The 26,676-nt window shown below is 40.1% G+C and overlaps 1 protein-coding gene across 1 annotated transcript in view; it reads left to right on the plus strand.

Moving 5' to 3' along the window:
• Positions 1-26,676, plus strand: part of OXCT1 (3-oxoacid CoA-transferase 1) — a 158,939-nt gene that overhangs the window by 123,446 nt on the left and 8,817 nt on the right. The window contains exons 14-15 of the mRNA XM_043489240.1: positions 3,982-4,071; positions 19,850-19,930. Coding sequence (XP_043345175.1) covers positions 3,982-4,071; positions 19,850-19,930 — 171 coding nt within the window. The remainder of the gene's footprint in view (positions 1-3,981; positions 4,072-19,849; positions 19,931-26,676) is intronic.

The raw sequence follows: 26,676 nt of genomic DNA on the forward strand, positions 1-26,676 counted from the left end.
CTTTGGGTCACCCTGGCCCAGTGCTTAATCGTGCCCAGAATCTCTTCTTTATTATAGGCCTGTTTTTCTCTAAATACCACTTTCTTTCTTGTGATTTATTTAAAAGTATATTTTTAGCTCCTTAACCTCTCTGTTTTATCAGCTTTTTATTTTGTATGTTGAATAGGATATAGGGTTTCTGGGAGGGAGATGAAGACGGAGATGAGATCTGTATCTCAACTCTATCAAATGTCAAGCAGTGTGTAGGACATTTGGATAAACAGGTAATTACAGTGCCTAGGACAGTATCTGGCTGAGTCACACACACCTCCCCACCCCCTGCAAAGAGCAGTGGTAAAACGTCTCCTTAAGAGGCCTCAGGTCCCCCACTGTTGTGCAGTTGTAACAGTTAGTTCTGTTTCTGTGCAGAATTCTGTCCCTTACATAGAACTGTTTTGGACAACACACCATTTTATTAGTCACACTAGCTGATGTAAGAGATAAGCCTCCTGACTTCAGTGGTTTAGCACCTTTTATGTTTATTTTTCACTTGTATTGAACAATGCAGTTTGTTTCTGAATAAGTGGGCTCTGCTCCACATGATCATTGACGGACCCAGGCTGAAGGAAGCTCAGTCATCTACGATGTCAGTGTCCAGATTGTAGAACTTGAAGGAGCATGAAGGATTCCATGTGAGAGGTTTTTATGGGCCAGAACGTGAAACCACAGATGTCTCCTCCCTTCCTTCCGTTGTCTAGCACTCAGGCACATGTCTTCCCCAGCTGCAGTAGAGAACTGGGATGTGCAAGTAGTTGAGTCCCAGAAGAGTGCCTGCTGAGCAGGGTTGAAAGACGGTGTTGAATTTCCCACCTGCTTCAGAGAGTATGTCTTATATAACTGTTTTTTTTCCTGCTGGTATAGATAGAATAAGTTGTTTTCCTTTAGTAATTGATTCTGTTTCAGGAATCACTTGGGAATTGAAATGGAAGGAAATGTTGTATTTTCTTTTTCTAATACAATGAACTTACTTAAAAAATATGAAAACAAACATTTGAAGGTTTTTCCTGTTAACCTGCTAGAATTGCTTTCCCTTAGGAGTCACTTTCCCGTTTGGCAGACTGCTTTTGTGAAGCATCTCTTCTGTGACACCCCCCACCCCAGCCTCTTCCTCCCATTCCTGCCTCTCCAGGCACAGTTAGCATTTGCATCTTCAGTGTTCTGCTAGATGTTCAACGTACCTATGTTCAACATACCTATGTTAGTTGAAGCCATTCATCCACTCATTCATCCAAGCACCTATAATGTAGTAATAGTAATAATAAACAGTACAATGACAGAGAGAAAAGGAGAGTTGCCATTCACTGTTGATAGAATTACATACCGAATAGTGCCAAGGACACAGGGAAGAGGCACTTAACTCTGCCTTGGGATGAGGGAGAGGTGGAGAATGCTTCTTTTACAGGGAAGAAGTTTAATTAATCCTAGTCGCTTTAATTACACAAGGATGCTTTCCCTTCCCTCGATGGTGAAGTTTATGAGGAAAGAAGCCTGTCTTGATCATCTCTAACTCTAGCACCCAGTACTATGTCAGGCTTATATTGGACACTCAGGAAACTGAATTGACTGAGTATGTAAGTTGGTAAACTTACAAACTTTAGTTTATTCCACAGTTCTCATACATTATTTCATCCATTCCTCACAACAGCTTTATGGTAGGGCAGATATTCTTATTCCTGAATTATGAAGAATGAGCCCAAATTCAGAGAGATTTGTGTGTGTACATGCTAAGTCACATCAGTCGTGTCCAATTCTTTGCAACCCCATGGACTGTAGCTGCCAGGCTCCTCTGTCCATGGGATTCTCCAGGCACGAATACTGAAGTGGGTTGCCATGCCCTCCTCAGGGAATCATGACCCAGGGATTGAACCTGTCTCTCGGTGTTTTGCACATGGCACACAATGGGTTAATAGATCTCAGGTGTTCTGCACTTAATCTTCTGCATTTTTCACTCTTGGAAACAAATGTGTAAGTTTCAGAATAGTGCTTTAAAACTCATAGCATGTGCTTTGAGGACAGGACATTAGATCATTTGAATTCCTTTACATGAGGAAGGCTATTCATTTACATTGAGTCAAGGGATAAAGTTCTTTTTAACAGAAACAAAGAGCTAGTTCTTTCCAACATGGTTTATAGCTCTTCATATTCCTGCCAGCACAGTGTTATGTGCCTAGTTGGTACTCTGTAATCTTAAATAATTGACAGTGGTTTAAAATACATACATCAGATTCACCTAAAATGGACGAGCTTCTTTTTAGAGGCTGTCATAAACTTTTACCAGTATCATTGTGTCACAACAGACAAAATTGGACTGTGGTATATTCTAATTCAAATAATTTTTTTTTTTTTAATTTAAGGAACGTTTAATGCACTAGCTTAGTTTCCAGTTTTCTTTGGCTTTCTCATTCTTTGGCACTTACACTCTTAGTCTGCCCAAGGGCACCATGTGTGGAAGCTCAGACTGGCTGGATATTCTTACCACAGCAGTTTGAGATATTTTACAATGGACTAGCTTTAGTGTCTTCTGATGCTTTAAAAATTTCAAACTTCTAAGAATTGGAGTTTATGATAGACATTCATTGCTTCCATCTATAACTTTCATATTTTGTACCATGACGTATCAGTGTTCTCTACAGAAATATTATGACTTGGTGCTTAACTTTTTAAAATTGCAACCAAGTAAGGTTGAAAGCATGACTTATAAAAATATAAAATTATACATTTCTACATGGATATTCTGCTTCATGGCAGACTTACATGTCTGAAGACAGACTCATTTTGTCTCTTCTGCGCCTTCCTTGCTCCACTCTCCAACCACTGCCATGCCTCTCACATCATTTAGTGACGAGCTCCAAACCACGAAGATATCCTGACTCCTTACTCCCTTCTTTTCTATTTCCTGTCTAATTCATGTTAATGCAGTGTTGCTTTGACCTCTGAAATGTTTCTGAAATCAGGGGATTTGAGACTGTTTTAAAGCCAGGTGTGAGTGATCTCCTTAAAGCTATGAAATTAGGGAAAAGGAAGCGAGAGCCCTGTAAGCATTTACTGTCAAATCAGCAAGAGGACTTGTATGAGAAGATATATTAAATTTTCAGGAGGTTTCGGTGTTAGAAACATTTCTCTTCAATCTACTTGAGTAAGAATTTATTTCATTATCTCTGGAAGCACTTGCTTTTTCCAAAATTCTGTAACTAGGAGACAGACTAGACAGTGGGAATTATTCAGAGTGTATGGCACAGAGAAGGTGGTTGTTAAATGTTTAATGAATGAGGAGATGGACAGATGAACAAAAATAGAATTATCTTGATGAAAGGATCCTGAACTCTGCTTCTGTTTTCCGTTTTTGCTTCACAGAAATACATATTTTTGTTTTGGTTTATTTTTGTAAGAGCAAGGTAAGTGCCAAGTTTTAGAAAGACAGACCCATCTTTCATATTAATCATTACTAGGGAAACACCACTAATCCGTTAGTTTATTACCTAGTGGCATTTAATCTGCAGGACATCCAAGAGTGCTTTAGAAAGGGTCTGTGATTGAAGACTCAGTGGTGCCAATTGTTGTTTAAAAAGAAAGAAATGAATGTTAGGGGTATATAGATTTTAATCTATTATTCTCATAGTAGTAATGTGCCCAGAATTTTGGAAAGATTCTTGAGATTTTTCTTATCCACTGATTGCCTTGTTGCTAATATTTCTTTGATGTAATAATGTTAGCTATATTTAATAAATGTGACATAGTAATATTTATCCTGAACTTATCCTTCATCCACAGAATAATAGAGAACAACAGAATATTAAGGTGATAAAGTTCAAGTACTAAGCAATGAAGGTCAATGAGTTTTTCTGATTAATTATTCCAGCAACTTCTTGCAAGTTAATTTTGTTATACCACATACGGAAAGGTTGAAAGAGAATTGCTTCTTATTTTCTGTTTGTTTTGCAGGGAAAGATGGTGAAAGGAATGGGAGGGGCTATGGATCTAGTGTCCAGTGCCAGAACCAAAGTAGTGGTCACCATGGAACATTCTGCAAAGGTAAGGAGGGCTACTTGTGGAAATTCACATTAGGCTGAAATCCTGAGCACCAGGTCACATGGCTCTGGTTTTTATTGTTTGCTCTGGATCATGCAACTTGATGGCGTTTATATTTTAGAGCAAAACATTGCAAATAAAGATAATTATTTATTATCATTCAGCTAAATCTTTAACTTTGAAGCAAACATCAGGACATTCTTTGATTATTTGCCTCACGTGCACATTAAAGGTAAAAGCGATAATGTCTTCAAAGGCAGTGAAAAGATGTTAGGGAAGAGGTATTGGTTCAGGTTTGTAGATAATTTTAATTTTGGGGCCACACTCAGCGGCATGAGGGCTGTTAGTTCCCCAACCAGGAATGGAACTCATTCTGCCGTGCAGTGGAAGCTCACTGGGCTGCCAGTGAATTCTGATTCAGGTTTAAAGGTGGTTATAGTGGTTGCTATCTCCGTGAAAAATGAAAATGCAACAGAATGTGGGTTTTTAAAAGCAGTTATTTTCAGATGGCTAATATGGCCTTTTACTAAGGCTGTGGAGGTTCCATTTTGAGAAGGCATTAGAAAATAAATGATGGACTTGGTAACAGCAAGTGGTCTATTCTGAAGAATATTGTACTTTTATTTTGATAAATTATTCAGTGTTTATTGAATGCCTGTTCTGTGTTGGGCACTGCTAGAATTTGGCTGTGACTAAAAATGGACAAGAATCCTTGACCTTGTGGTGTGTAATTAATGATGATGATGATATCATTATCCTACAATGGTGATGGCTTCCGTTCATTGAGCTTATTTTACTCCAACGGTACACTAAGCTGTCCGTGTGTATTTGCCTGTCCAAGCCCATGAGCTTGATATAGGTATTTATTGTGGGTCCAGAAACAGAGTTTCAGTGAAGTTAAGTACTTGCTTGAGATTACATAACTAGTGGAACTGAGATTAGTCCTGATACCTCTGACGTTGAAGCCCAGTTTTCTAAATACCAAGCTATCAGTATGACTTCCTTTCTTATTCTTTTCTCATTTATATTTGAACCAGTTGAGCTTACTTGCCTTCCTGACCTGAATCCCTGGGCTTCTGATAATTTGCAAAGTTGATGTTGAATGATGAGTACCCTTTTCACTCTCTCTGTCCTCTGCTCATTCTCCTTTAAAATTATTAGTTTTGAAACAAAAGCTGTTTGTTTTCACCTTGTTGTTGTTCAGTCGCTAAGTCGTGTCCGACTCTTCGCGACCCCGTGGACCGCAGCACGCCAGGCTTCCCTGTCCTTCACTATCTCCCAGATTCTGTTCAAACTCATGTCTGTTGAATCAGTGATGCCATCCAGCCATCTTGCCGTCTGTCATTCCCTTCTTCTCCTGCCCTCAATATTTCCTAGCATCAGGGTCTTTTCCTTGATACCTGCTATTTTGAATGGAAGTGGTAGTCATTTTCACTTTTTTTTATTTGGTGATGAAGTGTTGTTGGAGAGCCTGGATCTGAAGGATTTGCATTTGACTTGCTTCCCCTGGGGAGTTCTGTTACAGAATGATGTGTATCATGAAGCAGTTTCATTGTGAAAACTGTAATAAATACAAAATTATCATAAATTGCTTAGTAAACACTGAAAACTGAGCAGTGAAGCATAAATATGGAACAATAGAAATGAAACCAACAACAACAAAAAAAAGAAATGAAACCAACACAGGTGACTTCTGAGCAGTGCCTTGCAAAAAGCATCCAAAATACTTCATTTCAGAGACAAAAGGATGCCAAGCACCCAAATCAAATCCAAATTTTTTCCAGAACATAATGTCTATTTGGAGAAAGCTCTTGCCGACTTTCCTTTTGTTGTTCCTTCAATGTTGACGCATAGGCAGTGAAGTCCGACTCATTTCAGATTATTTTTGTGCATTCGTTTTCAAAACACTGGGCCTGTATTTAGCAAATTCTCTCTTTCTCACTTCTCTTTTCCCCCCAAACTGTTTTCTTTCTCCTCAGCTGGAATTTTTGATAGAGGAAACATGGTCCTTCAAACTTTGATTAGAAGTCCCTTAGAGAGTTGTCAATTAGAAGCCATTAGAAAGAAAATGAGAGATAAGTCTTAAACAATGTTTGGCCAAACCTTTAGAATACTGGACTGTGAAATGGAAAGAAGGCAACATGTACATCAAGTCAGTTTGCTTAATAGTGGGCTTTAGCACTGAATCAATACCACAATAGGCATTTCTTTCAGAATTAAGCAATTCTATAAAAAGAGAACATTCTTACCCTCATCCTTCCATTCCTTATTGCTGGCCCATCTTCTGCTAATCTCAGCACATACAAATCCATTTTGTACTCCCTTCCTCCACGAATGCTGAATCCAAATCCTTTGGCTCCTTTCTCCATGTCCACAGTGAAATAATCAAAATCCTTTGGGGTTGCGGAGAAATGGAATAAACAATTGTTTAATATCAAAAAAAAAAAAAAAAAGCTTTTCATAGAAGGAAGATACTCTTCTTTTTTTTTTTTTTTTTTTTTAGCATTTCTTGTTTTTCTTCTCTCAGTGAGGAAATTGGCACTGACTTTTAGACCAGAACTAAAATTAGTATTTTCCCTAGATATTTTCAATTGAACAAACTAACAAAAAATATACTTGTGATTAAGAGATTGGTTCAAGATGGCAGAATAGAAGGACGTGTATTTATCTATCTCCTCTTGCGAGAACCCCAAAATCACAACCAACAGTTGAACAACCATTGACAGGAGGATGCAATAATAATAGTGATTTCTTCATACTGCATAGTTAGATAACCTTGAAAACTGGGCTTCCCAGTTTGCTCAGTGATAAAGAGTCCACCTGTCAATGCAGGAGACACACATTGGATCCTTGGGTTGGAAAGATCCCTGGAGAAGAAAATGGCAGCCCACTCCAGTATATTTGCTTGGGAAATCCCATGGACAGAGGAGCCTAGTGGGCTACAGTCCATGGGGTTGCAAGAGTTGAACATGACTTAGCAACTAAACAACAACAAACCTTGAAAACTAACCAAAAGAAGACGTTTCTTTTTTGCCACCTTCACTTTTTACTCCTGGAATGTGATTCCTACTGTATTTTGTTCACCTGGACTCATTGTTACTGGTCCAACTTAAGGAAACACAAGGACCTTACCACTTCTTTCCTTCATCTTTTGTCTGCCTGAAGATTGGTAGAGGTTGGAAAGAAAAGAGAGAGGAGAGTTCTTTCACTCCTAGTGGCCTCTCCAGTTAATGACCAGTTCTTTTAGACATGCTAGGTAACTTCTGCTGCCTTATGACTAAGCGGACAGCCTAGGGGGGAGAATCCCTAGAGTTTTCTAAGATACAGAGTGGATAGTTTGCATGAAGAATTAAAATCTGAAGAAAGCAATATAAGCTTGTATTCTTGGGCTGCTAATTTTTTTTTTTCAGTAAGTGGATGGAGCCATCAACTGGTCTTAGGTATAGCTTTTTGCTCCTTTTCTTCATCTGTAGGGTTACAGATGCAGGTTACTTACAAATATAGCATGACCTGACATTTACAAGTGTTTTAATCAAACAAAGGAAACTCTTTCCTTGCAAGTCTTTACAGCCAGCCAGCAGCTTCTGGTATTTGAAGCCTGGCTGCCTACAGTGCTGCTCTAGAGTAACCATCATAACATTTTCCTTGCCTTGAAACTGCCTCTGGAGACATAGAACAGGCACTGGTGTCAGACTGGCATTGTAGAGTGGCTTTCATTTAAACTTAGGCATCGAGGTTCCAGGCAGAGTTACAAAAAAGTAGTTGTAGTTTTTGGTGTCTAGCCACCTTCTTTCTTATCTTCTTTTGATCTCTTGGCATGTCCTTCTTTTGCCCTCAAAAAATGGGGAGAAATTAAGGAAAGGAGTAGGAGTTTAAGTCCTTACTAGGTGCAAGGCGCTATGTATGGCATTGTAGATACTGAATCTATGAACCTCTCAGTGACGCTGTAATGTAAGGCTGGCATGTAGGCAGTTCAGAAACTTGCCCAGGACAGTGGCAGAGCTTGAAGTTTTACTCAGTTTGGTCTAGTCCATGTTCATCATACCATTCCATGCTGCATCCTCACAAGAGTTAGCCTGTGTATCACCATCCCACCCACACCAGCCATTTTCTGGAGGCATCAGGTTTCAGAATTACCTCTTTTTTTTTTTTTTTTTTTCATTTTTCCTTGTCAAAGTTCTCCTTGTTTTGTTGAGATGGATATCAGCAAAATATGCATTTATTTATTTATTGGCCATGTCATTTGGCTTGTGGGATTGAACTCCTTGCCCTCACTCAGCAGGGGGAGCAAGGAGCCCTAACCACTGGACCACCGCCAGAGAATTCTCTCTGCAAAATGTTTAAGGGAAAGCAATGAGAATTGTGTCCCTTAGTACCCATCCCCCCTTCTTCCCTTTTGTATTAGAAGCCTCCCAAGCTTTAGCTGGGCGCATTGTAGCCTAGTGACAGACTACATTTTCCAGACCTCCCTTGCGTGTTGTTCAGTCATGAAGTCGTGTCTGACTCTTCACGACCCCATAGACTGCAGCATGCCAGGCTTCCCTGTCCTTCACATCTCTCAGAGCTTACTCAAACTCATGTCCATGGAGTTAGTGATGCTATCCAACCATCTCGTCCTCTGTCATCCCCTTCTCTTCCTGCCCTCAATCCATGTGACCAAGTTTGAGTCAGTGGGATTTGAGCATTTGAACCCATGTAATTTCTGGATCATACTCTTAAAGATAAAGCCGATTTCTTTGGACTTTCTTTGCTCCTCTCTGGTCTTCTGAGAAAGACCTTAACTGTAGCCTTGGACCCAAAGTTGTAAGCCACATGCTACCCCAGTGCAAAGCTGTTCTCAACAACCTGGATCCCTAGACCCCACATTCTCTTTTTTATTAGTTCCTCCAGGGCTCCATGTGACTTCATCCAAGACCCTCTGCACCTCTTACCCTCTGCATCTTTCTTGGATACTATATAAATTTTTGGCCCCAACTGTTATTCTTCACTTAGTGGATCCCTGATCCTTATTTCCACACTGGAATTGTCTGATGAATTCTAGGACTATATTTCTTCCCTGTTAAGAAAACTCCCCTCTGATTGTTCTATAACTACCTCAACTATAATGCTTATACAAGTAAAATCATCATTTCCTCTAAAAACCTTCCATCTGCTAGCCCAACTGGAGAAGTGATGATGTCCCTGCCCCTTCTGGAAATTACCCATGGAATTTCTGCCCCTCCCCTGGCACCAAGCTCTGTATGCATTGCATCCACAATACCCCTTAATCTGCTCCATCCTGTGCGTTTCTGCTTGTTTAGGTCCTTGTCACATCTGCATAGCATCCCAAAGGTCCTCTTACTGCTAGGCAGACTTTCTTTCCTGGTAACCAATCATGCCATGCCACTGCCAAAGTGACTAGTCTCCAACTAAAGCTGGATTGAATTAGGGCCACATTTTTTAGCTTACCTGAGCCTCCTAGTCTTTTGTCATCAACTCCCCAGAAGCCCACCTCATTTTGTTTCCAGGGCTTCATTTCTTCTAGGATCTCCACAAATACATCGTGTTGTTTCAAGTTCTTAGTTGTTTCCATGTTCTGTTCTCTTTCTTTTTTTTATATGGCTCACTTCTACCTCTACCCCGTCAAATATAAATGAGCCAGCATTTTATGAATTTGCTGGCTTAGCATATTCCATCCTCTGATGAATATTCTTTGATAAGAATATTTTCTGGTCATTTTTTTGACATTTGGCAGAATTATTGTATGTGAGTATGTTAATTTACTTGTTTCCGCAGGCACCAAATATTTGTTGAGTACCTACTATACGCCAAGCACTATAACAGGCTCTGAGGAAGTTAAAAATAGAAAGATGTGGTCCTTCATTTAAACATGTCAGAGTCTCATGGGGGTAGAGTCATAGAAACCAATACTTAGAATAGTTACACATCAGAGTGCATCTCATGGGATGCAGCATTTGCGTGGAGATCTGATGGATGGGGCAGAGTTTGAAGGGACCTGTGTGATGCAGGTCAGGGGAATAGGCACTGGTGTTGGAGGGCAGTGCATGCTGAGGTCCCTATTGTCAGAGAACAAAAGAAGAGTTGGGTGGAAACACACACACACAGTTCTCCACATGGTGGTAGGAGGGATGTTTTAAAAATATAAATCAGATTATATTACTTCTTTCTGGTTACAGAAACTCTCCATGGCTTCCCATCTCCCTTAGATCAAGTTCAGAGTGCTACATATTGTCTCTAAGGCCCTCCCTGGTTTGTCAACATCAATCCCAGTACCTCTGTGATTCCAGCTACTGGGATTCTCTCACTTGCCCACTGAGCTCTGCTGCTACTAAGTCGCTTCAGTTGTGTCCAACTCTCTGTGACCCCATATATGGCAGCCCACCAGGCTCCGCCGTCCCTGGGATTCTCCAGGCAAGAACACTGGAGTGGGTTGCCATTGCCTTCTCCCCACTGAGCTCTAGCCAGACTCTATTCCTGTAAGTTTCTGGAACATTCCAAACACTCTCTGCCTCGGGGCCTTTGCGCTTATTACTCTCTGTGCCTGGAAAGCTCTTCCTCAGGTATCTGCATGGCTCGCCTCCTCAGTTCAGTCAGATCTCTGTTCAGAATACCAGAGAAGCTTCCCCTGATTATTACACAAAATGAAATTCCCCCCTCTTCTGATGATTCTTCATCTCCTTTCTGCACTAGAATGTGAGTTCATGAGGGCAGGGCTCTTTCTATCACAATAGCTGAAGAAAATCATGCTCGGTGCATATAAGGAATCAGTAATTGTTGAATTCATTAATTTGAGCATATTTGAACACTTTTAACTTTTTCCAAGCAGTTACATGTTCATAAACTGCCTCTATTTTTTAACACTCTTCAAAGGTAGGTCTTAACTGTTTTCCTTCTAAAGATAATCCAGCCAAATTTCATGGAGATTATAAACATTCTGATAAAGGTCAAGTAGAAAATTAAGATCAGAAGCAAGCTGAGAACCTATATATCCTGCCTCCCTTTTCTGTTACTAAACTTTTCTGTCTGGCAACTACCATCATCACTAACAATATAAAGGAAAGTGTTTTGTTCTCAGTATTGTGTACTGGAAATGTGTTCCTAAGGGTATAACTCTCAGAGCACAAAAGCAAAGAAATTCAGTCATAGTTGTCATTTATTGGAAACAGGCAAAGCTCCGGTACTTATTTTTGAGAACATAAATGAGAGCTCTATTTCTGAAACAGGCTTGGGTTTTATTTTTATTACAGTAGGAGGCCTGGATTCTAAAGGATAAAAAGAGTCATAATTATATTGTTACGAAGCTGAGGATAAATCTTTGAGAATAATATTTTTATTAAGTCTAATCCATATCTGATAGCAAAGCAGTCATATCAAAATCTTGAATACTATTTTACTTTGTCTTGCTTTTCTAATATAATGTAACCTTATTTTTTACCTTTTATATCGGGGTATAGTTGAGGAACAATGTTGTATACAGCAGAGTGATTCAGTTACACATATATCTATTCTTTTCAAGTTCTTTTCCCATTTAGGTTATTATAGAATATTGAGCAGGGTTCCCTGAACTATCCAGTAGCTTCTTGTTGTTATCTGTTTTAAATATAATAGTGTGTACAGGTCAATTCCAACCTCCCATCCGGCCATCCTCCCCGCCCTTCCCCCCAGTGAGAAGTTTGTTCTCTAGGTCTCGGATTCTGTTTCATACATACGTTCATTTGTCTTTTTTTGGTCATGAAGTTGAGAATAAGTCTTTGTGAATAATACTTTTATTAAGTCCAATTCATATCTGATAGCAAAGGTGTCATATGGAATCCTGAATAGTTTTACCTTGTCTTTGTTTTTTTGTGCAGAGGAATTAAACAAAGTATAGATAAATGAGATTTATTCATCCTTTTTAATTTGGATCAAATATATTACCAAAAGCCAGCAAATATGAAAGAGTTTTTTAAAAAATGCTTTCTCAGAAACATCCTTGAGATAATTTTCAGCAACATTGAAAAATATCCCAAGATAAAGTATTCTTTTGTGAGAATAATTCTTAATTAACAGTTTCATTTGGTTTAATTTTTTTCCATTCATAAGAGCTTGTCGCTGTTTTATAATTTGTTAATGAAACTTCTTGGCTAGGCTTGTTTGGAAAAAAAACAACATTCACCATTAAAAATAGAAATCTTCACATGGTTTTGTCTTTTTTATTTGTCCTTTAATGATTGACACGCCTGCAAAAAAAAATTTTTATAATGGTAGAAAATAGCAGAACACAGCCCAACAACCAATAAAGCCCGTTAAAATGTCTTATAGAACTTAATTAAGTGAATAACATGAGGTCCTGTGATCTTGAGTATCCATAGTTCTTGATAGGAAAGCTAACACTCGGAGCGGCTTTCTAAGGCATCATAGCAGTTCAGGGATGGAAAGAGAAAACAATTTCTGCTCAGTCCTGGGCTCTGCCATCCTTCGTCTAGAGACCATAGAATGCAGTCTTAGGAGAGAAAATAAAAGGCCATGATAAAGACCTTTGTGTTATATTGAAGAAAAATGGCCTTCTATTCTAAGGTCTCAAAGCCCTGAAGACTATTTTCAGGGAAATGACTTGCTGTATCTATTGTCTCATTTGGCTGGTCTTCCCCTGAGAATGTGCCTGTGTAACTACAAACTGTTATTACATCCACATGTAAAAACCATTTGAAATAGCAATTGTTCTCCACTTCAGAGCTAGCTGAGTCTTTCCACTGAAGTCCTATGTGGATTGTTGTTATCCCGACCAAATAGGTGCTGTGTAAAGGCTAAAAATATCCCATGAGGATAAACTCAGTGTGAGTAATATGATCATCATCTTATCCTTTTATTCTGTGTACCTTGATTTTCTTTCTTTAGCAACTCCCGTCTTTCTCTTCTAGGTACCATATCAATCATCGCAGTGATTTGACAGCCGTGGGTTTTATAATAGAGTGTTCCCCAGTTTTTTATGTCTGTTCTATGTGTGCGTGTGTGTGTGTGTGTATAGAAGGGAGGGGTGAGGGCAGTGGCACTCAGGTTTCCTCCGTGATATCTTGGTATGCCGTAAGAGAGACCTGTCCTTGGTTTTGTTGTGCCCCAGACAAAGTGTGGAGTATTCCTTTGACAGGGTCAGCCTTTGCAGCCCTGCTTTTCAGCAGATTCATGTAAACCTTGCAACTTTAGGAGAGAGCAGGCAGAAGATGTAGAAGAAGTGTCATTCACTCAGTTTCTGTCTCATACTTGTGTATGCTTCTTAATGCAGTCCTTTTATTTTTATCTTTTTTGGCTGTGCCACATATCTTGTGAGATATTAGCTTCCTAACCAGGGATTGAACCCAGGCCAGGGCAGTGAAAGTGTCACATCCTAACCAGTGGACCACAAGGGCATTCTCTATAGTATAGTCTTGAGATGTCTGCTTCTCCCTTTGCTCATGCCTTTATCTATCTCCCCTAAGTTCCTTTGTACACTTCTGTGAGCCTTACTTCTCCTAGTGCGCTCAGAGATGCTAAGGAGGTAGAAGTACATTTCTTAGGACTGAAACAGCCTCTAGTGGACTACAGACACTCAGCCACATGATATTTTACAACTCTAATGCTGCTGGATTTCTTGGATCAGAATTGTAATAGTCAGACAGTGTTTACTGATCACTGTGGTTTGTCTAGTACTCTACTCACTGCTGAAGATACAGAGATAAATTGTTTCCGCATCCAGGGAGCTAAGAGTCCAGTGGTGGGTAAAGAGAAGGCAACAGTTACACACGTGGAGAGCAGAGGAAACACAGGAGCACCTGAGAGGTGCGCCAGACTGGGGATGTCCCTTGGACACTGGAGTGGGGGCACTCTACAGGGGATGCTGGAGATGGTTTCTCCAGGGTAGGTGACACCAGAGCCAAGTCATGAAGAGGAGGGTGGGTGTTGCCATTCAAATGTGGGGTGAAGGGGTACATGGAGTGTGTTTCAGGTGGCATGAACACACCCTTGAAGAGTTGATCCCTTAAGGAGCAACCACCTTCTAGACTTTGCCTTCTTCGTACTTGATCACAGGGCTTTCCCAAAGAAGACGCCTGAAAGAAGAAATAATATTGGGCCACATTTAAGAAACACTTAACAGAAAAGATGGGCATAAAAATGGGGTTTTATGTAAAGCAAAGTCTTACATGAATGCTCTGTTGCCTCAGATAAATGAAATGTTGACATGGAATGCAAAAATCACTGTAAAAAAGAGAACTTCTTATCTGGGAGTAAGTTTATTGTGATAACATGAAGCTTGTTGTAATGATAACAAGGGGTTTATTATCATTTAACCAGAACTATTTATACTGAAGAATTTAGCAAAATTGCACACAGATTATCTAAAGAAATAAAGAGGCATCACCATGAAGCTGCTAATAGGAAGTATTCGGTTGGATAAAAAGAAAATGGCGGTTTCCTAGATTTTGTAGGAGGTCTGTAAGTGATGCAGTGGGGAAGAGAAAAGCTGAAGAATCAGGTGGGGGAAAGAGATTTAAATGTTCACCAAGGTTATGATGAAGTTAGCAAAGAAGGAAATATATATAAAAGTCAGAAGCCTTGAGGACCAGTCAGAGCTTTTTTGATGCTACTCTTGGTGTCTGCTCATCTACTTTTTCTGACATTTCTTCATGGAGAAAATAAAGGAGCAGATTGATGGAGATGAACAAGACACCACTCACCCTAAAAATTCACATGTAGATTCAACCCCTCCCACTTTACTGCACTTTCAGAACATTTCTTCCTACCGTGATCAGGTAAGGAAGAAGACTTGGCAGCTGAAAAGAAAACCACAGCACAAAGAATTTAAAGGACCAAATGACAATTAAATGGAAGAGTTAAAATGAAACACCCAGTCTTTGGACTCCTAATAAAGTGTTCTTTGCTACCACACTACCCTGCATCTCTTTTTTGGGATTTATTTTTTATTGCTAAAATCCCAGTGATTGTTCCTGCCTTGTGAATCATGGCACATTGTAAGGCTCAGCCTGGCGTGGTTAGAATAGAGTGCTCAAGTGGGAGTTAGTCATATTTTGGCTTCATAGCTAACCTATTGTTGAATATTGAAATTGTGATCTTCTTTAATCCTTCTGCATCTCATTTTCTCTTTTTCCTTGATCTGTGTTATGTCTTGAAGCTCAGTGTGAATGGAGTCATCTAGCTACCTTGTTCTCATTACAAGAATACTCTTGGTGCTACCATCCTAGGCCAGCCATATGGTTTGCTCCCAAATACGGGTTGCAGTTTCATAGGTTTTGTGAGTCTCAGGAATTCTGCGACTTTTCTGTGTAATTCTGTGTAATTTTCTGTGTAATTCTGTGTTCAACTTCATTGAGGAACTTAAGACTTCCTGAAGAATTCCTGGTGGTTTAGTTGTTAAGTTCTGTCTGACTCTGCAACCCCATGGACTATGTCCACGTAGGTCCCCATGTAGCCTGTCAGGCTCCTCTGTCCATGGGATTTTTAGGCAAGAATACTGGAGTGGGTTGCCATTGCCTTCTCCAGGGGATCTTCCCCACCCAGGGACCAACCTGGGTCTCCTACATTTCAGGTGGATTCTTTACCATCTGAGCCACCAAGAAAGCCTGAAGAATTCCCTAGTAGATTGTGGAAATGTTCAGTATAGGTTATGTAAACGGTTGAAGGTTATTGAGCACTTGCTAAGTGCTGGACACTTAGAGTCACCCCTGAGGTATAGCAGATGGATAAGCATGGACACAGGATCCTTGCCCAGCTAGTGTGGACTGGAGTGAGGCTTTCCACTCAGGTCCTTTGACTCTGCTCTGAATCACTGAGCTATACTGCTTACATGGAAATGGTTTCTGAAAGGTGTGTCTTGGTGATGTGCTGTGCTGTGCTTCATCGTTCAGTCATGTCCGTCTCTTTTTGGCCCCGTGGACGGTAGCCCGCCAGGCTCCTCCGTCCGTGGGGATTCTCCAGGCAAGAACACTGGCATGGGTTGCCATGTCCTCCTCCAGGAGATCTTCCAAAGCCAGGGATCGAACCCAGGTCTCCTGCATTGCAGGTGGATTCTTTACTGTCTGAGCCACTAGGGAAGCCCAGGAATACTGGAGTGGGTAGCCTATCCCTTCTCCAGGGGGTCTTCCAACCCAGGAATTGAACTGGGTCTCCTGCATTGCAGGTGGATTCTTTACCAGCTGAGCTACCAGGGAAGCCCCTCTGTCTTGGTTGGGCACAGTTAATTCTGGTAGTTGAAATTCTCCTAAACCAGAGTTGGTTGTTCATTGAAACCCAAGTGACTGCTTTCACACCAGATGTAGATCTTGCTCAAATAATGAGAACAAAGTAAGAAAACGTTCCTTGGAGGCCCACAGATTGTTCACTTTGTTCACATGCAGACCTGGAATTCATTGTGACATGTCTTATTTGATTTATATGAAGTGCAAGGAGTCCTGACAACTATAGAAGTTCGAACATTTATCATTAATTTCGGCTCTTTAATTAAGCATCTGTGACACGTGCAAGCTTTCTTTGAAATCTGGGAATGAAAATAGATCATTAAAAATGAAGCAGAAATGAGGTTTTATTTCTGCAGTTGTAAATTTTCTTACACAGTAAAATCTAGAAACATACAGTTTGTTGTTAAAAGTGTAATGTCTATCCACTCTCTCTGTATATATTTAGCCCTAATTTTGACTAAATTAAAATAATACAGTTTGTCATTTTTTGAAATTCACCCAAGATTCCCAATGGAATTCCCCCTTTTCCCCCATTTGTTCATTCAAAAAACACTGAATATCTTTTGTGCCATACACTGGATTAAGTATACTAAAGCCTCTTAATTACTTGTATGTTGGTGCATTGATGTGTTATCACAAGGAGTAAAATCTTAAGCCCAGTTGTTTGAAGTCCTTTGCTTCTGATCATACTTGGTATGACAGCAGTTTTGAGAGAGAGACATAAGCCAGGTAGTGGTGCATAATCAAGAAGGTAAAACTTGGAGATGGCTAAAGATGATGATGGCATCATGTGTGGGGTGCTTTTAGACCCAAAATGGAAGCAGTAGGAGCATTTTTGCCATTTTAAATAGAGGATCTAAAATGTGACAAATTAGCCTTCAGCCTCAAGGGAAATGGTAATTTAGGCTCCTGGTGCTTGATACTTAGAAAGGAGCTTCATCATAATCAGAAGAAAGTGATCTGAAGATCAGATCATCAGAGTTAATGTTTCAACTGTGCTTCAGAGATGTGCTCCATCAGTCACCTCTGTTCTGCGTGGGGTGGGAGGAGTAGGGAATGGCGGAAAGGGGTTGATGGTTGAAAACCTGATTCCCATCTCAATCCCTCTTTCATGTTTGAAGAAATGATAGTGTAGCTGAAGGAAACTTTGAAAAAAATATGACTATAGACCAGCACACACATTTTACCAGTGAGCAAACTGAGGCCAAGACATATTCCAGGAAAGGCAAATAGCTATATAAGAAAGTGAATATAATCATGGTTTTCTACACTACCTGGGGCATCAGTGAGCCATTTTACAGTCATTTTGCCAGCATGGTGTAAAATCTGACTACTGAGTTACGTACGAATTGCAACATAGCTACACTGGGTGAACTGAAGATGATGAAACATGGGGGTTTGCAGGAGAGGAAAATCTTCATGTGCCTCTGTAAAGAAGTTAATAGGTATTATCTAAAGCTGATTAATTTAGATGTAAATAGCTTGGTCAACATAGTATTTAAAAATACAGAGGTTCAATGGAACAGAATACAGAGCCCAGAAATAAAATCACACACCTTTGGTCAATTAATCTTCGACAAAGGAGGCAAGAATATACAGTAGAGAAAAAAACCGTCTCTTCAATAAGTTGTGGGGAAACTGGACAGCTACATGTAAAAGAATGAAATTAGAACACTACCTAACACCATACACAGAAATAAACTCAAAATGCCTTAAAGACTTAAGTATAAGACATGACAACATAAAACTAGAAGAGAACATAGACAAAACATTCTCTAACATAAATTATGGCAGTATTTTCTTAGAACAGTCTCTCAAGGCAATAGAAATAAAAGCAAAGATAAACAAATGGGACCTAATCAAACTTATAAGCTTTTGCACAGCAAAGGAAACCATAAAATAAAAAGATGATGTACAAGCTGGGAGGAAATATTTGAAAAAAATGCAACTGGCAACGTCTTAATTTCCAAAATATACAAACAGCTCATACAACTCAATAACAAAAAAACAGACAACCCAATGAAAAAATGGGCAGAAGACCTAAACAGATATTTCTCCAAAGAAGACGTACAGATGGCCAATAAGCACATGAAAAGATGCTCAACATTACTAGTTATTAGAGAAATGCAAATCAAACTACATTGAGGTACCACCTCATTCCAGTCAGAATGGCCATCATTAAAAAGTTTACAAATGCCAAATGCTGCAGAGGGTGTGGAGAAAAGGGAACCCTCTTACAGTTTTGGTGGGAATGTAAATTGGTACAGCCACTATGGAAAACAGTATGGAGGTTCCTCATAAAACTAAAAGTAGAGTTACCCTGTGAGTTAGCAGTCCCATTCTTGGGCATATATCTGGACAAAATTCTAATTTTAAAATATACAGGCACGCCTATGTTCATAGCAGCACTACTTACAGTAGCCAAGAAATAGAAACCTACATGTCCATTGATGAATGAATAAAGAAGATGTAGTGTGTGTGTATATATATATATATACTGGAGTATTACTCAGCCATAAAAAAGAATAAAATGATGCCATCTGTAACTACATGGGTGAGTTTCAAGATCATATTGAGTGAAGTAAGTCCGACAGGGAAAGAAAAATACCTATGATATCACTTACATGTGGTATCTAAGATATGACACAATGAACTTATCTATGAAACAGAAGCAGTCTCACAGACGTAGAGAACAGAATTCCTGTAAGGAATTCTCTGGCAATCTGGTGGCTAGAACTCAGCATTTTCACTGCTTAGGGCTCAGGTTTGATCCCTTTTTGGAAAACTAAAGTCCCACAAGTCATGTTGCTCAGCCACAAAAAAAAAAAAAACAGAAACATACTTGTGAAAGCGAGTGAGCAGAGGGTTGAATTGGGAACTTGGGACTAGTAGATGCAAGCTATTGTATATAGGGTGGATAAACAAGAAGGTCCTATCATATAGCACGGAAAACTATATTTAATACCCTGTAGTAAGCCATAGTAGATAGTAAAGTAAAATTTGTTACAAAACAAAAAATTTTTAAATGCAGAGGTAAGAAGAGAATGAATGTATAGATGGATATAGAAAAATGCTAAATAAAGTTGAAATTGATTTCCTGTTCAGAGCACATCTAAGGATACAGAGGGGCATCCAGAGCTGCTGTTTTCTGTGAATATATTACTTTTTCAACAAACAAAAATAAAACTTGAAAGAATGTATAATATGCATTTGCATCCTCTGTATGCCCCTTACCCTTGGTTTAAAAAAAAAAAAAAAAAAACTCATTTGTCAAGGAGACCCTTCCTTGGAAGATCTAAGGGCGGAGGCTTGAGAGATCAAATCTGTGGCTGGATGTTTCCCAACTAAACCAGTTATGTTTTAGCTACTCATTTGGCTACTCATTTATATATCTCCCTAAATTACTGTAGGAACACAAGCTGCTTCCACAAAGGTGAAAGCATGATGGCACAAGTTTTGAAATAGCCTGTACTTAGGAGACAGTTTCTCTGTTAATTCCTTTTGTCCTATCTTATACCAATTCTAAGTAAGAATCAGCCCCTAACTGCTCTTTTTGATGTTTTTTAAAACAGGGAAATGCACATAAAATCATGGAGAAATGTACATTACCTCTAACAGGAAAGCAGTGTGTCAACCGCATCATTACTGAAAAGGTAAAGTGCCTTTCTCTTTTACTTCCTCTAGTGCCTGCTACCGTTTTTAAAAAATGTATAAGCATTTCAGAACTTTTTGTTACTTTCTAAAAGTGTATTGCATTGGTAGTCATAGGATTAATTTAATCTGTGGGTAGACTGAATAGGAAGATTCATCAATTTAATGTTTCTGGATGCAGAATTCTTAAGTGAACTTCTCTGGAAATATACATATACACACAAAATTGAACTCCTGCCCTTGGTAACTTTGACAGTGTGATACAATCAAAGAAAAGTTATATTGAGCCTTATACTTGGACTAATACAATAGATGATCTATACAAAGTTAAGAATATATTTATCATTCCTTTCTTCTTTGATTTCCTAAATTGCAAGTACACATTGTTGGATCTCATTTCAGGAAACTCAGTAAAAATTAGGTTTTAACCATTTAGGTGCAAATTGCAGTATGGCTCCACAGTGAACCAAAAAATCTGTTCTTTGGTTCTTGCATAAAGTGGACTTCAGAACACACCTGCGTTTTAGAGGGCCTCTAGATACTATCTTCTTTGATAGAAAATGGTTACTGGTAAATTGAAACTGAGAGAACAGCATCACTGCCGGTGCTGTAGTTCCTTTCTGACCCAGATTTGAACCTGAGATGCTGAAATGACATTGTTCTCGTAAGTGAGCCGGGAGGGTGTCATTTTCATTGTTTTGATTCAGTATTTTGATGAACCACAGAACAGAATTCTCTAGATCAAGAGTTGGTTTTTTCGTAATGGTGCTGTTCCTTTTGGCACCAAACAGGTTTAAACCCTCATTCAGTTGTGGTATGAAGCACCCTAAAGCAGCCTTTTGAAGTAGAAGGCTTAGAATACGTTTCAGAAAACCACATTTTAAGGAGAGTTTTGTCCTAAAATAGTGCCTGCCCCTAGGGCAGTTTATATCCATAAAGATGACATGTAGAGAAGAACAAGCGGATAAAAGAGCACAAATTTAACCTCACCATTTATTCCAAGTCTTACCATTTCTTAAACTCCTCCACAATCATGGACAGGACTTGTTGAAAAGAATCCATTACTTTGAAATCAAAGACAAAACAGTCCTTGATCCTGTTTTCTTTAGTAAAGTAATGTGGTACGGCTTCTCAGGATAATCCCAGCTACATTTTAACCCCCAGTCTTCCTCTTCTCCCAGGTAAGCCCTCTCGCTGCATCCCCCTCTCATGTGCGCCCTCACCTGGTTCTTACCAGTTTAGTGCTTTCATGTGGAACAGCTCCCATTCTCCTCTGCCTCCCCAAATCCTACCCATCTTTTAGTATAATTTCCAGCTCATCATAAAGAGGTTTCAGATAATTTAGCACTCACAATTTCATCCTCAGAGTGGCCCACCATTCATTTTGGCACTTAGCATCTAATATAGGGGCCCCCAGCCCCCGGGTACCCGTCTTAAACCCAGCTGGCACAGCTGGAGGTGGGCATTAAGATGAGCAACCAAAGCTTCATCTGTTTCTTCCCATCGCTCCCTATCTTTCCACGTTACCACCTGAATCATCCCACCCGCTACCCCCTGTCTGTGGAAAAATTGTCTTCCACTAAACCAGTCCTGGTGCCAAAAAAGCTTGGGAACCACTGATTACATGCCTGCATTTTCTCATGACATTACTTACATGTTGTTTAAATTTGCTGCCATTTAAAAAAGCTTTCTACCCTTTCTCTCCATCTGCATTATTGTTTTATACATTCTTTCATTTCATAAGTATTTTTGAGCTCCTTCTCTGAGGCAGACTATTGCCAACAGTGGGCTCAGAAAGGAGGACAGTCTGCCCCCAGGAGCACGTTCAGGTGGAGCCGACATCAAGCTTCCAGAGGAGCCAGCACTTAGAGCAATGCACGCAGTACAGTCCACGGGAGAGGTGCGGCAGGTCAGATGCTGAGCTGGGGACACAGAGGAAAGCTGCTTGGCAGGCTCAGGAGAGTCTCAGGAAAGCTCAGTGGTATCAGATAGAAGCGTTTCTCTCTTTCCCTCTCTCTCTCTTTTTTTTGGCCACACTGCGCAGCTTGTAGGATCTTAGTTCCCCAACACGGTGTTTGAACCCAGGCCCTAGTAGTCTCAGTGGTAAAGAATCCTCCTGCCAACACAGGAGACATGGGTTTGATTCTTGGGTCGGGAAGATCCCCTGGAGAAGAAAGTGGAAACCCACTCCAGTATCTCTGCCTGGGAAATCCCATGGACAGAGAAGCCTAGCAGGCTGTATAGTCCATGAGGTCGCAAATAGTCGGACAGGACTGAGGGTCTCAGTGACAACAAAAAACAACTCTCGGCAGTGACAGTTAGGAGTCCTAGCCACTGGACCACCAGGAATTCCCATCAAATATAAGCTTTTAACTGCAAGGCATTTCACAGTCTGAATCTTTTCTCCTCCAGTCTGTTGCTCTCTTTTTGCCTTAACATTCTCCCCACTTCTACCGTCGTAAATGCTGTGAACTATGCGGCATCACTTGCACCTTCCCCCCCAACACACACCATGTTCTTCTGGGACTTTGCACATCCTGTCTCTCTCCCTGGCATGCTCTTGCCACCCTAGCCATCTGACTGACTCCTGCTCATCTTTTATGTCTCAGCTATTGATTCTTCTGGCAAACCTTCCCTATCTCTCCCCAAGTCTTGTCGTTGCTTCCCTGAGTCTTAGGACTCCACCCTAACTTAGCACTGTATTGAAATAACCTCTGAGCTCTGCCTGTCTCACTCATTACTATTTATCCAACACTGAGCATAATGCTTGACCTGTACACAGTGAATGCCTGTTGAATAAATACCATACCTTCCTTGATGAGAAAATTAATAGATTGAGTGATGAGTCTTGAAAAATAAATACGAGTTTTTATAAGTGAAAATAAGACCAAAGAGGCCCTTCTAGGCAAAAGGAAGAAAATAAGCAGAGTCACAGAGGTATCAAAACACAGCTTACTCCAGGACTTTCATGTGGGACAGTGTGGAGCATAGGACAGCATGGAGTGAGGGTGTAGACAGGGATTTTGAAGGCTGAAGGTGAAAAGCCAGTGAGGGGCCAAATTATGAAGGAATGTGAATGTCTTGTTAGTAAATTTGAGTTTTATTTGGAAGGCAGTTGGGAGTCCTTCATGATTTTTAATGGACTTTGCCCATGTGGCTCAGTTGATAAAGAATTCGCCTGCAATGTGGGAGACCTGGGTTCCATCCCTGGGTTGGAAAGATCCCCTGGAGAAAGGAGAGGCTACCCACTCTAGTGTTCTGGCCTGGAGAATTCCATGGACTGTATAGTCCATGGGGTCACAAAGAGTTGTACACAATTGAGTGAATTTCACTTTCACTTTCTTGATGTTTAATAGTTGGGAGCACCATTGATTAGATTTGCATTTTGTAAAGAGCCATGTGGTTTTTACGTAGAGTAGGGGGAGAAGCCAGGAGAACCTCCTTCAGGTATCTTGGTCAAAAATATCAAGGTCCTAAACCACAAGACCCAAAGAGAGATTTCATAAAGATTTAGGAGATGGACTCAGCCTAACTTGGTGATGAATGGGGCATAGTCGCAAAGGCAGAGGTGATTCCTGAGTTTTCTGGCTAGAGGCATGGTTTACCTCTTTTATCTTTAATGAAGGCCGGCTCTGCAGGAAGAGTAAGGGAGGAGCCAGGGGAGGCAGCGACAAAATAGGTTTTGTTTGAGCATACTCAACTTGATATTCCTGAGTAAGTGACATCCAAAGTATCCAGTCTGAGATTTCTGATAAACAAGTGGAGATGGGTATCTGGAGCTCAGAGAAGTGTGAAGGAGCTCACACATTGGAAGGAATGTGTGAACTCATTAGCAGCCGGGGGTGACTGGAACCTAACCTGTCCGGGGCGTTGTATAGGTAAAGGGAGCTAGGTGTGGCACTTTGGGTGCCTCAGCGAACAGAGTAGGTAGCATATTCCCCTGTGCTCCATACATAGAAGATGCTTAATAAACGCTGCCGTGCTATGAAGTTTAATGACTGTGAACACTCTGCTAGAGCAGATGTGGGACTAGAATTCCATTTTCAGCTCTTAAGGAAAGTTCCATTACTTGCCTGCCATTTGAAAGAGGCTTCAGAGATATTACGACTCTGCTTTCTTGGTTTTGTGTTGCTAGAATGATGGGATGATAGATGCCTTCCTCAACAGCACTTGGGCTGTGACTAATTGCTTTATCCATAATGCAGCCTGTTATGGTGGTGAAAAAAATAATAAAATTATTCATCTGTAAAACAAAGTAATTGAAATATTATTCTTGGTAGTTGAACAGTTGATTGTAGCTTTTAGATTTTAGTGTCTGTCTTTTATCAAGTTTTTGTTTACACTTTATACGACTAAGTGGGGAATCTCCCTCAATATTTCAAAAGTAGATTTCTCATTTTTTAAAATTCATAATACTTAGTTTTCTAATATATGAACCCGAGAGCTAATTAGGGATTGATAAATATGTTAATGAAAGGTTTTTAAAAGCAATGTCATTTGCCACAGGGTTTATCTTCTTGATCACCGAAGCCTTATATTCATAATACCACAGTTATACACAATAAGGCTCTTTTTCTCTTATTTGTTCCATTTTAATAAATTTGTGGTTGTTCATAATACAAGGGAAAGAATATAGTATGAATGATGCTCCAGACACATTTTCTGCAAAGAAAAAGTTGCCAATTAAAAAAAAAAATTGTAATTGTCATTTTGAATAACCTACTGCATCATACAGACGTTCCTCACTGATGATTTTTTTCCCCTCAAAACATATTTCAGCTGAAAAAAGTGTCTTTAGGAACATTAAAATGTGGAAACAAAAAAGTTTGTTGAAATATATCATCCCAAATTTAAATCATCTTTTCCAGTAAAGCCAATCAGGTGTCTATGAATTCATCAAACAAAGCAAATATCACTAGTTCCCTTAATGTTTTGCTCCTGTGGAGAAATATCAATTATCTGGAGACAGATAAGCATTTGGGGCTTTAATTTGTGTTCACACACATACGCACATGTGGGAGAAAGAATATGCCTCTGTGGTGTCCTTGCTGTGTCTCAGGCATGAGGCCAGCTGCTCAGAGTAGGTTTGTTATTATATTTGTCCTGTATAACAATCTTGGGAAGTAGGTTTGTTTGACATACATCTACAGATGTGAAGACAGGTTCAGCAAAGATTGCATAGCTATTGTCAGCTGAGCTGGAATTCCAGTTCATCTTGAAAGCCAGGATTCTTTCCACTACATATTGTTGTGTCTTCTTTTTTATTATTTTAAAATTTTCTATTTTATATTGGAATACACATTGCTGTGTCTTTTTAATAGCCTCCAGGAGTGTGTTTAAAAATGTCAATTTAGGGGTGGACTGCCAAGGTAGATGAAAATAAAGATTCTAAGGCTGAAAATAATAGTTGAATTTAAGGTAATTCCAGAGAAGAGGAAAGATCTGGGAAGCATAAAATTTAAGTCTGAGGAAGACTGACCTTGAAAACTAGAAGAGGGAACGGTTCCTGTGCATGGGAGGACAACTTACTGTAGAGTCCATGAGTGAATGTTTAGGGAAGCACTTTTGCTCCTTGCAGTTAGAGCTTCCCATTGGTAGGTAATCTGCCTTAGAAAGTGAGCCTTCTACCACTCAGTTCAGTTCAGTCGCTCAATCGTGTCCAACTCTTTGCGACCCCATGAACCATATAGCACGCCAGGCCTCCCTGTCCATCACCAACTCCCGGAGTCCACCCAAACCCATGTCCATTGAGTCGGTAATGCCATCCAACCATCTCATCCTCTGTTGTCCCCTTCTCCTCCTGCTCTCAATCTTTCCCAGCATCAGGGTCTTTTCAAATGAGTCAGCTCTTCTCATCAGGTGGCCAAAGTATTGGAGTTTCAAATTCAACCTCAGTCCCTCCAGTGAACACCCAGGACTGATCTCCTTTAGGATGGACTGGTTGGATCTCCTTGCAGTTCAAGGGACACTCAAGAGTCTTCTCCAATCTTCTACCACTGGAAGTTTCTAAACAAAGCCCCAGAGACCATCTCAGAAGGATGCTTTGAAGAATTCTTGTGTGGAAGATTTTATTGCGTGACTTTGTGGGTCCCTTCTACTCAATTTGTCACTTACCGAGAGTGACCACACGTGTTCTGTATCAGACACAGCTGGTTGAATGTACCTGCTTGGGTCAAGCTATACCAATTGGCACCACCGTCACCTAGTATAACCAATCAGAATGTTGAAATGCAGTGTTTAGGGTGAGGTGAGCCTTCTCATGCTTGTCCTAAACGTAAGCATCTTCATTTGATGTCCACACCAGAGGGAGAGTCTCATGCTATGCTTTCAGACCTGTGTGTTTTCGCAGGACTTAAGGGAAAGCTTTGCTATTTACCTGGGGGAGGGGGTTGTCTTTCAGGGCGAACTGTCACTTTACAATTAACTCCTAGCTGGGGCTCCCCTGGCGGTCCAGTAGTTAAGACCTAACCTTTCAGTGCAGGGGGTTGGGGTTCAGTCCCTGGTCAGGGAGTTAAAGTCCCACATGCCTCAGGGCCACAAAACAAGCATATACAAGCAACATTGAAACAAATTCAATAAAGGCTTTTAGAAATAGTCCACATGGAAAAATTTAAAAAAAAAAAAAAAAAACCAATTAACTCCTAGCTACTTCAGAGCACCTGCTTTTGTTTCCGGTAATTTACTGAGAAGCATCAGTCAACTTTCCCCCATCATCCCTTTGCTTTCACCTTCTAAATCTCTCCTCCCT

This window comes from Cervus canadensis, chromosome 16, assembly GCF_019320065.1.
Source record: "Cervus canadensis isolate Bull #8, Minnesota chromosome 16, ASM1932006v1, whole genome shotgun sequence".
In the NCBI taxonomy this organism is placed as follows: domain Eukaryota; kingdom Metazoa; phylum Chordata; class Mammalia; order Artiodactyla; family Cervidae; genus Cervus; species Cervus canadensis.